Source organism: Epargyreus clarus, unplaced genomic scaffold, assembly GCF_041222505.1.
Source record: "Epargyreus clarus isolate Ecla_fem2 unplaced genomic scaffold, WU_Ecla_fem_2.2 ptg000004l, whole genome shotgun sequence".
Classification (NCBI taxonomy): domain Eukaryota; kingdom Metazoa; phylum Arthropoda; class Insecta; order Lepidoptera; family Hesperiidae; genus Epargyreus; species Epargyreus clarus.
In genome coordinates this window covers 10,252,828-10,270,538 of record NW_027332212.1, presented here as the reverse complement: position 1 = coordinate 10,270,538, position 17,711 = coordinate 10,252,828, and the positions used below count along the sequence as shown (strand labels likewise).

Here is a 17,711-nt window from a genome sequence, read left to right as displayed (position 1 = left end):
TCATATCTGGGCAAAGATCTTCTCAGAATGAGAGTAAGAGAGTAAGACAGTTTAGTCCATATGACACGACCGTTATTACTTATACTCGTACAACTAATTTATAATATAAGTACTGAAGAATATATTCACATTATAATAAATTGCATGAGTTAGATGCCTCGTTGTTCTTAGAGCTACGAAGATTAAAATAAAAAATATGGCATAAAACTTTAGTTAACGTAACGTTCGCAGCAGGTGGTTGTCCGGAGCTCGACTTTACGATACTTTCTGCCCATTTCCACGAAAAATTCTCTAGCACATTGTTAACTGTATTATTTTCTTGATTTATGACAATAATCCCAACTTGATTATGTCATAAATACCTTTCTATTTGGACAACCGAAAAGTACTTAATCAAAATTGTATAGTTTGGCGAAACACAGTTATTTATTTAAGATTTTTTAATGCTACATTATTTGCATGCTTACTGTTCGGTTTTCTTATAAGCTTGAACAACACTGAACCTCCATAATCTATCTGATTAAAATACTAAGTTTTCCTGTTAGATTACCCTTATTACTTGCATGTATCCAAAACCTCTTATCAGTAGATATGTAAATAGTTATATGCTTAATATTGCACAATCTGAACTGAATTGGATGAAAGCAAAACATACAGAATACTATTATCTATCATAGACTAGCTCTGCAATACAATATGTGCAGAAACTATAAAGAGAAATGCTTTGCCCCCTAAAAATATGCACGAAGGTTAAATAAATTTTGGAAAACTTTGACTGTATTTAAGCAAAAAAGACATTTCCATTCGTTTCGCTGAAGCATTCAAGACCAGGAAGTTGCACTCAAGAATAAACAAATGAATATTATTATTTTATTTCATTATTTATTTCCAAACGAACATGTAAGCGCACATTAAAGTTTGTAAACATGGGTTTTCTGGTGTCGACAAACACGATTTTCTTGGACGGCTATTGTTTGTTTGAGATTGGTTAAACAAACCGAGGAGGTAAACACTTCAGACCAGTTACGATGTATCCAGATATTGAAGGCTCTTTGTTCTGTGCCGAATTGGTGTAAGATTTTTTGTTTTACTCGTGAAATTGTTAGGTACGTATATGTAGTTATTTATTTATTTATTTATGCACACATAGATAATTGATACAAAAGACTTACTTATAAATAAAATTTTGTGCAAAGGTACTGCTTATTCCTAAGTCGATCCGAATAATCGCGAACTGCTTATTCCTAAGTTATGTTGGTTCGGAACTAGTTACTTAAGTTAAAATAAATAATAATAGTTAATCGATTTTGGACTCAATATTTGAGTAAAACAAACTAAATTAAACGGGTTTTAGGTACCAAATACGGGCCTATATTACTAAGTTTCCATCGTCTGACTGTTTGTGCCTCTGTCACGGGGCTCCATTGTTTTGAACCGTTATAAATAGGCACTTTAACTAGTAATAGTATAAGTCGCCTGTCAGACTGTCAATGGACGCTATAACAACCTATACAAAAAGTCTGATGTTAAAAATAAAGGGGAACCTTACACAAGAAATCGGCACTTCTCAGGGTTTCTTCTCAAAACTGCTAGGATAATCTTTATATATATATATATATATATATATATATATATATATATATATATATATTTCTTATGTGCGTGTGTATGTGAACTGAACTCCTCCTAAACGACTGGACTGATTTTGATGAAATTTGTTGTGTGTGTTCAAGGGGACTTGAGAATGGTTTAGATTCACAATTTAGTCCGTGGGAAAAGGTTGTTTTAATTATTTTTTTATTCGAACACTACATTTTCAAGTTGAACTGTTACTTAGGTTATAATATTATGCAACCTATTGAATTGTAACATGTTCTTCTGTAAAATTGTTAAAGTTAAATTACTGTAAATGAAAATCGTTTTGATACGGTTATGATTTACAGGTTTCGTGTCTCGGCTAGGGCATATTAATTTCCCTGCATGTTGTTTTATGGCCTTGCGTGGGTTAAATGTGGTCAAATTAGTATGTAAGCTGTGTAGTTAACTTAATGAAACATTCTTTATACTAAGCAGCATTTATCTTCATTATAATTAAAGTTAGAGACTGTTAATAGAGTTTGAAAATCCTTTCTTTTATAATTATACCCCGGACATAGTCATAAATGTCAGCTGTCTATTTTGACATAACTTTAAACTACCCGTTTTTTAATTCGAATTTTAGTTCCTACTGTTAAACGAAATGATGTAAGTATTTAAATCCTGCACACATCCGTCCCCAACAAAATTCAGCTACTTTCGACTTTACATATATGTAGGTACGTATTTTATATTCCTACTGATAGAAAGATCTATTTTCGCCCCTTATACCTATATTCATTGAGATCTTTGAAATGTTTATGTACATATTTATTTCCAAAACATATCAAGTTTGCTTCACAAAACATTTCTTTGTTCCAGAACGGTACACTCTATGAGATAGCTGCGACCCACCCACAATGGCACGCGCCCACACGGTACTGCGTGGACATGATGCTGGACTCCAGCTCCCCGGATCCTCGCCTGGTGGCCGGAGTGTGCTACCCTGAGGAGGAGGCGTCGGATGACAGCCCTGCCTTGTACATTGCTTACGCTATAGGTAAGCTGGACTGTAACTTTGAGAATGGTTTTAGTTCAGTTTTTTTTCGCCACATGTTTTTGGCCAGTTCTTAGCTGGTCGCTGCCACCCAGATAGGGTCGGATTACTCTCCGTGACGGCTTATTTGATCACCTCGTATAATATTTCTATTTCTATGTTTCCCCCTCGTGAAAAAAAGAAACCCACCCAACACACCCATGCTATGGGTATCACACCATGGTATCACACTCGAGCGAAAACACGGCAACACAATACTGCTGTTATAAGGCAGAAATAGGTGTTCTGATATAAAAGTTCTCCTGTTTTCAACTGTGTGTTCCTCAGTTTTTCCAGTTTTATTTTTGTGGTAATGGAATTTAGCATAGGTACACTCGCCGACAGGTCTGAGCAAAACGGGAATTTTATCTGGAGTATATCATGAATGCTTTATTACTCCTGAGGACTAAGAGCTCATGATTTTAAATATATTTGATTTTTGAGAGAGAAGCGTCTCTCTCTTGTTCTATAAAATAATTTAGTATAACAAACACAATAACATTTTTATCACCATAAAAGTAAAAAGTTGTAATTTTTTTTATTTATACAATAAATAATCGGTACACGTAAATAAAGTGGGGGGTGGCTGTATCTCGCATAAAATAAGGTTCGTCGTCTTCTACGACCAACATTAAAGTTTTATTCTTCCCGTTTTTTGTACAGAGGAATAAATTTCTAACTTTTACGAATTTAGAAAAACGGGTTCGTGAAAGACTAATTCAAATATTCTCAAAAGACGAACATCAATATGATTCGGTGCAATGGTCGATTGTATTTTTACGAGAAATACAAATTTAAATTTAGTGGCATACGTACTTTATTTCGCACGGAGTACTTAACTTGGTTTATATTTTTTATTTATTGCTTCCCAACGGGGTCCCAATTTCTTGTGTGCCCAGACGTCCCGGCCCTCAGACGGCCCGTTGATAAGGATGTAAGGATTGACGGTTCAAGATCAGAATTTAACATTTATGTTAACCAAATTTTATTAATCTAAAGAATACTAAAAGCTACAAAGCACTAAATAGGTCCACACGAACTATAAACGTCAGTATGAAAGCTACATATTACATTTACGCGTCGTATTTTTGGAATAACAATAAGGTGACGTTAGTGTGGTCAACAACGTTACACCCATTATTCATATTACCACTAAACGGTTAGTAAACATCATGTCTTCCTAATAAACTAGGGAAAGCTATAAAACTTTATAGGCTATTAACGTGAACGGACGTAAATATTGGACAATAATAAAACACGTTTCGTGAATTAACTAGTCTGTTGTATCTATTGATATAGAATCGAAGACTACTTTGACATTATAGCCCATTAAAGTTTTTTTAGTTTTAAAGCGTATTAATAGCGTATTGGCCATCTACTACGTTTTACTTTAATTGAATATCAAACAGAATAGTGAAAAATCGACTTTTACATGTAAAGATTAACATATTTGTCTCAAGAGTACTACTATTTCTTAATATTACAAATCAATTTATTTAATGTCTGAAAGTAAGAAAACACATCATATAAGGTGTACAAAGTGTTACAAAGTGAAAAAGTTACAGTAAGGTTATAAAATCGCGACCAAAAAACAGTAATTTCAGAGGGAAACCTTTTTGAAAGCGTCTCGAAATGAACAAAACATTGTCGCTTTAATTAATTTGGAAATTCTTCTGACTTTGTTGATGCTTTTTAAGTGCACATGTTAACCAACTTTTCATTTAAGTCTATTTCAAGACTAAACATAATCTTACAGATTTCCGTATCGTACGTTATCCGATGTTTTTATAGTTTTGAAAAAAAAAACGCGAAAATAGGCGACTTTACCTTAGGCTACCAAATATACTGTCCTACTTACGACGTTATCTGTCAAACAGTTCTATTCATACGATTTTCGACTTTTCTGAGATCGATATTTAAACACTTTATGCAAAGTGTAGGTTGAGCGATTGTGCTGAAACGAACGTATGGACTATTTCCATTCTTACGTAAATGCTGTGGTTTATTTTAAGCCACTTTTGACATATTGCAACAAATATGACGGTGTGTGCTGCGAATACCAGAAAACTGTAATGATACAATGCGCTTATAAATAGTACATTCCTATAAGCTAAACAGGAAAAATTATGAACTACGTATACGTACTATACTTACGTAACTTTTTTTTGGTTTTTGGTGTAGTACAGTTATCACTGAAACGGTTCAGCACTTGGTAGGTAGACGGTAGAGAAAACTCCGTCACATTTATTTATTCGTTATAATCATAATAAACTCTTCGGATTTGAAGGTTGTAAAACAAAGTCACATTTGTGGATGGTCTAAGGTTCAATCATTCCAGGAGTTGAGTTCCGATATATTTTGCACGACTCATGATGCGAAGCATCAGAGAGTGCTTTACGATCGAAAAAATTTTTTCGCTTCATTTTGGCGGCTATTTTTATTATTATAGCCTTGATAGTTCACGGAATCAAGATATTTTGCATACTATTGTCGAGATAATTTAATGGAGATTAATTCCATACTTTTTAAAAATTGATTTACTGCAATAGAATTGGAAAAAAACACCAAAATAGGTCAAAAAAATTTCCTGTCCGTCATGTGTGAAACCTGAAAACACTGTAACTAGTGAAAAAATCCATCATTTGAGTTATTTATTTTTTTTTTAATTCTAATCGACGATTGTAGGTCACTGAATGCGAATGATTAGTTAATTCAGTGCCGTTTAATTGCAATTAATAAAAAACGAAAACTACAAAACTGTATATCTATAGATATTATGTACATTTATTCCACCAGGGGCGCTTATGCAGTACCTTCTTCCTACTACAGCTGGTTTTTCGGCAATTAATTTTGAACGACTTAAGTTTTTTTTTTTATATTTCATAATTAAATGAGCATTATGAGTCGTGCACATTTGGATTTTCCAAACTTTTTCTTTTTGACATAGGTACTGTAGGTATATCCCTAAATTTTGTATAAAAATTAATTTTACCAAGATATCTTTTTTGCATTTTTCGCGTGCCTTAGCAACTGCAGACTAAAGATTATTTATTACTCGCACAAAAATGCACAGCGGAGCTTGTGGGAGAATTTACGAATATACTACATCTTCGCTTCCGTCCAACATACGCTTATGATTTGTGGTATGAACTAAATCTAGATAAAGGATTGAGTTTCCAAAGACGTATACATCAGTGTTTTCCAAAGTGTGTGTCGTGACCCCCTGGCAAAAGCCTCTATAAGGAAGTCGTGGCGATAGCGAAGCCTCTGTGAAAAAGGAAAAAAACATTCAAAAACATATTTTTCCTTAATAATAAATAACGGGCACTTGTTGGCACTTAATTATTTATGTATTTAAGTGGTACTTGACATGATATTATTTATCATAAAATAAATTAAAATGAGTTACGCATTTGTTACGTAATACGTCTTGGATAAAAAGGAGAGATAAGGGAGTCACGAAATATTTTTACTTACGCAGGGGGTCGTAAAAAACTTTGAAAAGCACTGGTATACATGATATCTTAGGCGTAGTCTAGAGGCCTATCTATTAACTACAATGTTGACAACTCCACAGGTTAATCATTTTGCCATATTTGTACGTGTCCAAAACGTATTAAATTAATTTGGCCGTCGCAACAGACATTAATCATATACGGCGTTCGTGTTGGCGTGTTAGGAATTCGTGTTACATGATTTTGTGGGAGTGTTTATTGATTAGTAGACAAATGGAATTAAATCTATGTGTAATGCCGGATTCACTGAAAATAAGCTCATGTTATTTTCAGTGATTGTGATTAGCTACTAAAGTTATAAGCATTTAAACTTTTTTAATGAAAGGAAATGTTAGAGATACGTTAATTAATATTTGAAAATATGTGATAACTCGTCAAAAATTGGTTATACACGTATGCAGAATCATGTTATCAAAGTTTTCTAAACATCTTTCTTTTTATACAAAGCAAACGAAAGTACCTAATTAACTCTACCTGAAGCAAAGATCTTCAACTATAGGTATCGTAAAGTGTAGTTACTAGCAATAAAGAGGACATGGGTAGGAAAAGTGTCTTCCACGATTTATTACCAAATGGTAATGAATTGTTCTGAAATACGAGTATATGTCAAAAGTCAATTCATCCGCGATGGTGTCTATATGAAACAGAAGTGAAGAAGTGAGAAGTGTTCTCTGTATTCTTATCATAGACTTTTCTTTTTCGCTACTGTTTTTGTATGAAGATCTTGTCAATGTATCTATAGCAAACCAGAATGTTTGACATGAATTGATATATTTTGAAAATAAACACATAGATTCGTATATAGAAACACTGCGTATAAATTGAAAAACCATGTAGGGCTATACGCGGTCGGAGGGTGACACGGGGAGGCTTTTCATCATTAATACAGGTATATTGGGAATTCCCTGCCAGCGCAGGTGTAACAAGTAGGGCTAAGGGCCTTTTTAATATACGAAAGTGATACTAAGGCTGTCGAAATAAAGTTTAACTTTGATCTTTATTTCATATATTCCTGTAACCTTACCAAGCGCTCATAACTGTCAGGTAATGACTAACGACTGCGCAAAGCTGTTTTATTTATGGAGGAATAAATGCTACGAACTTATGTATTATGATGTTTTGGAGTGTGAAAGTTTTATATTTACGCTTATCGGATCTCTTTTCCCCTGAGGATCATATAATAAAATTATATTAAACCGTTACGCTTGTACAGTCCGCGCCAACCTGCTATTCCGCTCTGAAGTTGTTGCATGCAGGTTTAGTTAGCATATACTCACACACACACACACACACACTTATGCAGCTATGTGGGCGAGAGCGGGCAGCGGAGGGTGCCGGGGGGTCCGGCGCTGTCTTTATAATATTTGCAATTTGCTATTGCGACTCGTTGCTATATTCGAAGCGGACTATCGGTTTGGCGCGGACTATACAACCGTTACCTAGTTTCATTTGTTTATTTATCTGGAGGCACGGCAGTGCCTCCGCCAAGTCGAGCCAAAGCCAAAAAAAGCGGCACGGCCGTAGCATACTTTTCTCGAAGCAATTCGGCCCATTTTCGACCCCCTGTAACTTCGTTGCATATGAAGCTAGAAGCTTGAATTTTCAGGAGCCAAGCAAGCATTGTGTAGACACGGTATATTTCAAATTTCATTAAATTTGAACCAGTAGTTTAAGAATTACAAGTAGTCAAAGTTCGTAATTTTGTCACTCACTCACTGACTGACTGACCGATCATCAAAACTTTAAGGCACTTCTAGCAGACATAGAAGGTTGAAATTGAGAATACAATTAGTGTTTAGTATATAACTCATGGGAAAACTAAAATATTTTGCAATTTCTGTCCAGTTATCTAGATACACCAACTACATTAAATAACTTTGTATCCTATATAAGTTATATAGGATGACAAAGTTACATTTGCCGTTAATGAATCTGTGTTTCTGTCCGCGAAATGTAAGAGTAGTAGGGGAGCCGATGATGTTAAATGGGTAGAAACTCGAGCGCCGATAGGTCCTATACGATTGTGTAGATTACACGTTAGAGTGAAGAAAAGGTTGTGTGATATTTTTCGATTCACCGTGGGAATAGTGTCTAGATGATTCGAAAGATGTTAAAAGCAGAGTCAGACATACTCAAGGCGCGGCAGGTTAGTGATAGAGTATATATCTCTGATGCCGGAAATATGTTTATCTGCTGGTTTGGGATAGTCATACGAGAGGTAAAAATGGAAAAAAAAGTAACCAGCGCATTAGATTTTCAAAGGGGATATGAAGCTACCTCAGATGAGTCGCCCATTCGAAAAACTGACGATTCGATTCGAAAGACTGTCAGTGACTCTTCGAAGATTATTATACAGGATAAGATTATTATACAGGAAATTCCAACTGATGTTTTACTTATCATAACCCTTCATCTGACGATTTAGTGGAGGGGTTTTCTATACTGACGATTTGAAAAAAAAATAGAATGAGAATGTATGAAGAATAATGTATTTTCCATAAAATTTGCCTTTTCCTTTAGTTTGTTATACACCATTACTTTCCAGGGATCCAAGCTAATAAATGGCGCTATCAGATAGTGCATATTTTCTAGCATTATTTCCTTTATATTAAAAAAATTACCGCACTCGAGTATGTCCAGGTATAGATTTTTTTGCAACCTTATTACTCCCTAACGCCGCCCTCAAATCATCAGATTATAAATTTATTGTTTTCAGAATGTAATTAAGCTACTATAGATAATACATTTTTTTATTAATAGTCTGATGGACTTCCCTGGTTGAACCCCCCAAATGGATAGTTTAAGATACTCTATAGGATGTAAGGTATCTCCCATATCTTAATCTGCCGCGTTCGAGTCACTCTCGAAATCCCGTCTTGGGCTCCCCTACTATTATAGGCGACGTCAATTGTTTTTATTCTCGAGACAAAAGACGTTTTCAATTCCAACTTCAATTTAAATTCAATTCAAATAATGGGTGAAGTGCGAATCGAACTCGTACACTGAGGGTTCCGTACCACAAAAACATTTGTTTATTTTATTTTTATTTTTACTAATTGATATTATAGCAGCCATATAATGCATTGTGAACATTTCAACTGTAACATCTATTACGGTTCAATAGATAAAATGAAAAACGCCAAAAAATAGCAGGTCCTTATATATTTGTCCCTGTAGTTCCTGGACTAAAAAAGGGCTTCGATATCCCGTGCCTGTCGTAAAAAGCGACTAAAAGGGGGCTTCCGGAGTTGGGAGTGGCAAGAGGGAGCTCGAACCGTCCAATAAGTGTCCGCGGGAAGGACGGCGGTATGTGTAGTCGCATACCGTCGTGAACAAAGTGTTTGAAGGTGATAGAACCCTTTGTGGTTCGACTCCGGTGGCACCAACGCCACACCTATTTCTACCTAATAACAGCAGTGTTAGGAGTTGCTGTGTTCCGGTTGAAGGGTGTGGTAAGGGAGACCGACTTTTCCGAGGCGTTTCAGCTTAGTCCTCAGGGGTAGCGGCGCATCCGTGGCCGACCTCAGGTAGGAATATTTTATCTTATCTGGGGTTGATTACAGATGTCCATGGGCGGCAGTAGCCACTTACCATCAGGTGGACTGCATGCTCGTCTGCTACTCTTACATTATAAAAAAAAAAAAAAACACCGGATAGTTTAGGAGGAGCGAAAACTGTTCTCCCAACGCAGAGCTCGATCGAGGCATCGCGCTTAGAGGACTTCGGTTGCGTTCAGTCGGAGATCCCGGAGTTCTCCGACAAACGTTGAGGACGGCCACCGAAGGATTTTAGTGCGGCTAAAGTCCCACATAACCCGGCGTCACTCCCACGTCGTTGAGTACCTTTTGAAGGTTTCCTCCTCTTCATAAAGAAAAAGAAGGTCTTTGTATGGCAACTCTCCTTTATTTGAAAGTTTTTCTTTTTACTTTTATTACTTGTTGTTAAAGCGGCCACCATTATAAATATGCCGTAAAAAAATTTAAGTTTCTATCTATTAAGGATCCAGAAATAGAGCTCTATGTCAGACAGACAAACGGACAGCTTAGAAATAGGGTTCCGTTTTTACTCTTTGGGTATGGAACCCTAAAAAGTTATATAATATCAAAAACATTCCGAATTTCTGACAAATGTCATAAGAAGAAAACTAGATGTTACGGCTAATGTGCCTAAATCAGTTAAAACGCAGATTAGCTTGTCCATTACCTAAAGTACAAAACGAAGATTGTATCAATTTTTACCCCTTGACGTCGACCCATGCATGCTATGATGCGTCGTCGTGTCATGAATTTACGACAAACTTTGTATATTTTCACGAAACAATATCGCTTTGCGGCACGATGTCGCTATGTATCACACTACGTCGTCGTGTCGTAAAAAGGCATGTGTTTTAGTCCTAAGAACAAGTCTGAAAAGATGTTTCAAATTTTAACTACATAGTTAATCTGCATATTTTCTAGCTAATCTTAAGACTGCCTAGTTAATGTGTATGCTAACGTATTCTACAATCTAACGGCAACATACACAAAATACAATAACTGTCGTGAGGTAAAGCAACTGTCACCGTATTATAAAATAATAATAAGTTTGTTTCCAAGGAAACAAGTGTTTAGGCAAATTTCGGCCTTATTGCGCATAAATAAATGTCTATGAAAATAAGCTTACATATAAAAATTTACAATGTTCACAATGGAAAATCCCTAATAACTTCTAAAAGGATTACCCTAATTACACAATTCCTTTTGCCCTATCCGTTTTAGACCTAAACCTACCAAATGGCATTAAAGACAAACCAATATATATACGAACAAAAAATCATGTTTTCAACTTACGTAATATTAGGTACCTAACATTTCAACGCAATATTACAAAAATTTAGTTATATTCATTTCAAGTGATTCGAAATAGGAAACTGTTATATAAATCGAGCTTAGATAGCCACTTTATAACATATTCTTGCCATGATCACCAAAAATATCAGCTCCTAGTGGCTTGATAATTGATAGCTATAAAAAAAACGAAAATCCACAGTTTAATGTTGAATTTAAACAACCGTCCATTGCACAATTAGGGTATTTTTTTGCTCCATTGCTTGCACAAAACAGTTACAAATGCGTGTAAAAATGAACTGACGAGTCGAGTCGAGTCCCCCCGAGATAACTAGTCGGTAAGTGGTGTCTATGTGTGCGTTACTCCAGCCCACTTTGTATGAAGATTGACTTCTGTTAGTTTTTATTTTGTGGTAATACCTACCCGGAAAAAACGTGGAAACTATTATAAGAAACCTTTTTAATATAAATTATTTGTAATCTATAATAGCTATATATAAAATTATATTGTACGGTGAGTTAAGTTTTAAATAGAAGTGAATAAAAATATAGTCTAGCTGAAAATATGTATTATTAATATACTCTGCAAATAATAATTCTAAAAATAACTACAGTTGAATGCAAAAGACAAATGCAGACTAATAATTTTAGTATGAATTTGTTAGCGGTGAGTAAACTTATTGAAAAAGGATTTACTGTTAATTTCTTGAAAAACGGTTGCACTATTAGTAACTCTATGGATAACATCATCGCAACTGGCCACAACGTACATGGTATATATAAATTTAAACAATTTGTCAAATCACCGATATGATATTTGACAATGTCAAATAAATATTGGCATAGAAGACTAGCCCATATTAATCCGGAATATAAGAATATTATGACCGGGCTTGATGATGTGAACATTACGACGGATATGACGACTAGTAAGAAACCATTTCCAAACCTCTGAACGCGAACGAACGATATACTGGAGATCGTACATACAGATTCATGTGGTCCCATGGAAGCTACTTCACTCAACGGTTCAAGGTACATGTTATTATTTATCGACTATTATTCACGAATGACACATGTTTATTTTCTCAAATATAAGAGTGAGTATTTACGAAATTTCAAAAATATAAAGTGTTGAAATGGGAACTAGCAAGTCGAACAAATGTAGGTATGAGATCAGATGGATGAACGAAATTTTGTAATAGAGCTTTCAATATTTTCTTATCAACAAATGGAATTCTACATCAGAAGGCGATGCTATATACCCCTAAACAAATTGTTGTGGTTGAAACAGCTAACAGAACTATTATTGTAAATGCGAGAAGTTTAAAACGAATGTTATCATTATTAAATAAACATTTCATTTAATTTCATTTCAGAAGTCAGAAGTATATTATAAATTGAACCGAATTTGAGCAAGAGCAGTAAATACTGTGGTTTATATAAAAAACCGGAGTCCGACGAAGTCAGTGAAAGATTACCAATGATTTTTGTCGGATATTCAGAAGAAAGTAAGGGATGTCGATTATTTAATACGAAGACACGTTAAATCACTATAAATAAATAAATAAATAAATCACAATCAGTAGAGATGTTTTTTCCTGAGGACAATGGGAATAATTTCAGTTGTCAAAATAGTAACTTTTTTTGATTTAATTTATTGTCATGTTCGAATGAAAGTGATGATGAATGGCAAGATTATTTACATAACTACAAAGACTAACTACAAAAATTTAATTGGCTTTAAAAAATCTGTTGTTGAGATTCAACTAGTAGAAGGTACCGGAAAGGAAAAGAGTAGAAATATCTACAAAAAGGAATGAGATGCCATCAAAAACAATGCTTGTAAAAAGATCCAAGTCTCGCCATTCAGTTCTTCTACCGTAAAAAGTTTTGAGATCTATGTAAAACCAAGCCGGTAAATGTATGCAGTCCCTACTTAAGGGACCTTCTGTCTTAAGGTATTATCTCACTATCTAACCTAACAACATCTCATGGGACCATACCAATATTAAAAATCTTTTATGTTCTAAATAAATCGACGTGGCAATCGTACTAATGTTACCTGTGTGATGCGATATGATAAGATGAAAACACAATGTGACTTGCAGTACGATTGCCACGTTAATTTATTTAGAACATAAAAGATTTTTAATATTGGTATGGTCCCATGAGATGTTGTTAGGTTAGATAGTGAGATAATACCTTAAGACAGAAGGTCCCTTAAGTAGGGACTGCATACATTTACCGGCTTGGTTTTACATAGATCTCAAAACTTTTTACGGTAGAAGAACTGAATGGCGAGACTTGGATCTTTTTACAAGCATTGTTTTTGATGGCTTACAGTATTTTCTGGAAGACAATACGCGTACATCCACGTACAGACCTTTTAAATTTATTCGAAGGAGAGAAATTTCGAATAAAATCCGAAATCTCTGTTACCCCAGTTTGAGAAATGGAATCAATTTCAAAGCTTCGTTCGTAATGACGGCCCAAATCCTGGCATCTGGCACTTAGACAGGCTAAGAATTTTTTGAATAAATTATATTTGCTTCTACACTAAGACAATACTTACCGTGGATAAACAATTTAACCCAAAAAACAGTTTACTTTGTTTCGATTTTGTATTATATAGTTCAAATGCGTCCTTGCTACTCCTAAAGGTTATGCGACCTCTATGTCTTTCTCCCACGACACACCCTGGAAACCAAAACATACTAATGATTAACACCAGTATTATATGATAGAAATAAGTGTTAAAAGCTTGAGCTAATGAAAGAAGGGAGTGTATGGTTGTCCTAAACCGACAATAGAGGCCTATGTAGGTAATAATGATACCTGAAAAATTAGACAAACACTGTTAAAGCCACGTTAAAAGATACTGTTCGTTGTTATAGTCGAAAAAATGAAAAATAGAATAGGCGACCGCGTGACCATGCTTTGACGAGATATAATTAGAACACGAACCCAATTTCAAAATGTATTGTTTGATCACGCGGTCTTAGGCTGGGTTTACATGGCGTAAGTACACGTTTTCTCTTATCGCATGAATAGTACACGTTGTACCATTCACACGATATTTGTACTTCATAAAAACATACGTCGCTAAACAAGTTCGTCGTCGTCAATATTGTTGATAACTCACGTTTTTTTGTTTTATCAGATTCAAAACACTATCAGCATGATGTATACAATCTGTCTTACAATATTGGCAACGAAAACGACTATTCGATAAAAAAAACACGTCGTGCCATGCGCAAGATAAAGATAATATACAATGCAATAAGCACTGCAAACCGACTATCTACATTTATACCGCGTCTACACACTTGTCATACTTCAACAAACCGTCACGAATTGAAACTTATGGAAAGAGTGTTTTATTTCCCAAATCAAGCCAAATATTTGTAGAGGTTTGGTGTTTGCGGCGCGTGTGGGACTCTTTTATTCGATTTGTTTGAAAATTTCGGCGAGAAATCGATAATCGAGCTGTACGTTGTTACGGAAAAAAGCTTTGTGTAAGGAACACCGTGCACAAAGTATGCGCCATTGGTTTGCTAAGATTAGTCCAGTACAAAAATGAGCAGGAGAACGCCGCGTTAACGTGTTATAATCAAAGTTATGATGATGCTTTAATTTGTGAATTTACAACCCCAATAGAAGACCTACACCTACAAGGACACAACTTTTGCGATTTATCGTAATAATGGTTTAACGGGCATTTTTATTATTTCTACTTCGGTTTTATTTTTGTAAGGCTAGTTTATTACTAGTCATAACTTACAAAACGTATTGTACCTTCTGTTATTGACGTTATACTGGGTGGGTTATTACTGTGACTACGCCACCAATATAACGGGAGGTTGACGTATCGATTCGCGTAATTTAAGCTAACCGAATCATAACTAACTACCTAATTACCTTACTAACTACACTATTTGACAGCAGTTTATTTTGAAAGTGGTAAACCCTTAGAAATTAATTATCACTTGTTAAACGGTGAAGGAAAACATCGTGAGGATATCTGAGAGAAACCTGCATATCTGAGAGATTTATAAAAAAAAATCTCAAAGGTATGTGAAATCTACCAATACGCACTTAGCCAGCGCGGTGGATTATGGCCTGATACTTCTCATTATGAGAGGAGACCCGTGCCCAGCAGTGGGACATTAATGGGTTGATGATGAAACCCTTATGCTCCCATCCACATTACGTTACTACATATATGATTTTGAAGGTGGTAGATCCTCTTTTGTCACACCTGCTTCTGCTTATAACAACAGTGTTAAGCGCTGCTGTGTTCTGGTTTGAAGGGTGTGGTAAGGGAGACATCAGGTAGACTGATTTGCTAGTTCAACTACGAATTTAAATACAAAAGTTGTACCTACAATAGTCTTTTTGTTTCAGGTCTGATGCTATCCGTTCCATTCCTGATAGCGACGTTCCTAGTATATGCCTTCATTCCGGAGTTACGGAACTTGCACGGCATGTGTCTGATGGCGTACTGCTTCGGCCTGATCATCGCGTACTCCTTCCTGGCGTACCTCAAGCTGCACGTCGGTCGGGTTGGCGTGGCTATGACCGGGTGCTACGTCATCGGTAAGAATAATATTTATTACTTAAAAAAGGCAAACCCACTTAGTTTCTTACCGGATCTTCTCAGTTGAGGTCGCGTTCCGATCTGGTAGTAGTTAAGAAAAAATATTGTGACTGACAATTTGTAAGTGCCGCCGTTCGCCTATAAAAATACAAAATAAAGCCTAATATATTATGACTGAACAATAAATTACGTAAAGAATAACAACAATTGTCAGTAGCAATGCATCTGTGATTAATTGCAGATATACATAACTCCACTGTGTTCAAATTAATGCAAACGTAAAAACGCAATTTTCAATTCATGCCGATATTTTATTAACTTTAACTATCTACCGTAGCTGAATGATTTTTGCTAAGCTTAGAGAAAAAAAATAATGTGTCTTTATGCAATAATAAGTAAGCGAAAGCTTCTTAAATATAGCATATGTCACCTCCAAAAATTTAGATCCTGCAACACTCATAACATAATAGCGTTCAAATTCGTCAAGCCGTTTGGGCTGTAGAGCGTACTAAAGAACAATACATACATACACACATACATACGCTCGAAAAACACACTAGGTAGGTACTAGGTTGTCCCTGTAGTTCCGGGACTAGAACAGGGCTACGGTACCCCGTGCCTGTCGTAAGAGGCGACTAAAAGGGGACTTCCGGGGTTGCCGGCGGCAAGAGTGGGAGCTCGAACCGTCCGGAGGGCAACCCCGGAAATAACGGCGGCATGTGTGGTCCGATGCCGTCGTAAACACCAGGTATGCAGGAGGAGCGTAAACTGCTCCCCCCAGGGCACAGCCCGACCGGGGCATCGCGCTCGGAGGACTCCTGTTATGTTCCATTGGAGATCCCGGAGTTCTCCATCAAGCGCTGAGGACGGCCACCGGGGGGGTTTTAGTGCGGTAAAAATCCCACATAACCCGGCGTCGCTCCCACGTCGTCGGGTACCTTTTGAGGTTTTCCCTTGAAAACAAAAAAAAAGGTAGGTACTCCACAGTGGACAAAAGAACAGTGCCACTAATGCACTCACATTAATCCGTTTGGCAGTTCAGAATAGCTTAATAGCCTTAATGCAGTCGTTTGTTATTCACTACGTACCTAATCAATATTCAAATGTACCTACTGACTACCGGCTAGATGAAATAGCCGAAGGTTAATGAAACAAAGCCCTTAATTAATGTGGTAATACGTGTCTTATCTAGTTTAATTTATACCCGTGTATATCTTACACGCGTATATATATTTATAGTCTATATTTATATTTTATTTGTATTATGTAATCTAAATATATATAACTCAAAGGTGACTGACTGACATAGTGATCTATCAACGCACAGCCCAAACCACTGGACGGATCGGGCTGAAATTTGGCATGCAGGTAGATGTTATGACGTAGGCATCCGCTAAGAAAGGATTTTGATCAATTCTACCACCAAGGGTATAAAATAGGGGATGAAAATATTACTTCGTAAGGCGAGCTAAGCCGCGGGCAAAAGCTCGTCAAAAATAAAACAGCTGTCTCAATACGCATGGACGTGAAACATCGATTATCTAGGATTGATATTGAAAGATTGAAAATTAAAAAAATCGAATACAGAAACGTGGAGTAAAAAATAAAATAGAGTTTTGTTAAATTAAAAATCGGTCTACATAGAAATATAGCCAATGGATTCGCCTAAACTGTGGGATCATTCCCACAGTTGCCACCACATATGCGACACCACATATGCGTGACAAAGCTATCATAACATATCGTACATACAAACGAGTACATACATACGCCATAGGATCAATGACGCGTCTTTATTAGTGGTATATCGATGCATAGAATAGTAAAGATTACTCATTCCTAACAAGAAAATGTAACCAGTTTTGACAATTGAAATTGTCACTGTTATCTATTTTCGGGGTTGAAAAATATTTAAAAAATGTAGTTTTTAGATCATTTACGAATGAAACGATATTTCTCCGCACTTTTTCTTCGATTTCGTGTTTTTGCAACACTTAACTGCGCATGTCGGCATTGTTCCGCGTAAATTACTCCATGACAGCTATTAAATGGCTGACATATTTGTCAGCCGTTTAAGCAATTTAATGTTTTCCTTCAAT

General features: G+C 35.9%; 1 protein-coding gene across 1 annotated transcript in view; it reads left to right on the top strand.

The window, feature by feature from the left end:
• LOC140757500 (G-protein coupled receptor Mth2) overlaps nucleotides 1–17,711 on the top strand; it is a 48,195-nt gene that overhangs the window by 11,885 nt on the left and 18,599 nt on the right. The window contains exons 2-3 of the mRNA XM_073093245.1: nucleotides 2,458–2,635; nucleotides 15,420–15,611. Of these exons, the coding sequence (XP_072949346.1) occupies nucleotides 2,458–2,635; nucleotides 15,420–15,611 (370 nt within the window). The remainder of the gene's footprint in view (nucleotides 1–2,457; nucleotides 2,636–15,419; nucleotides 15,612–17,711) is intronic.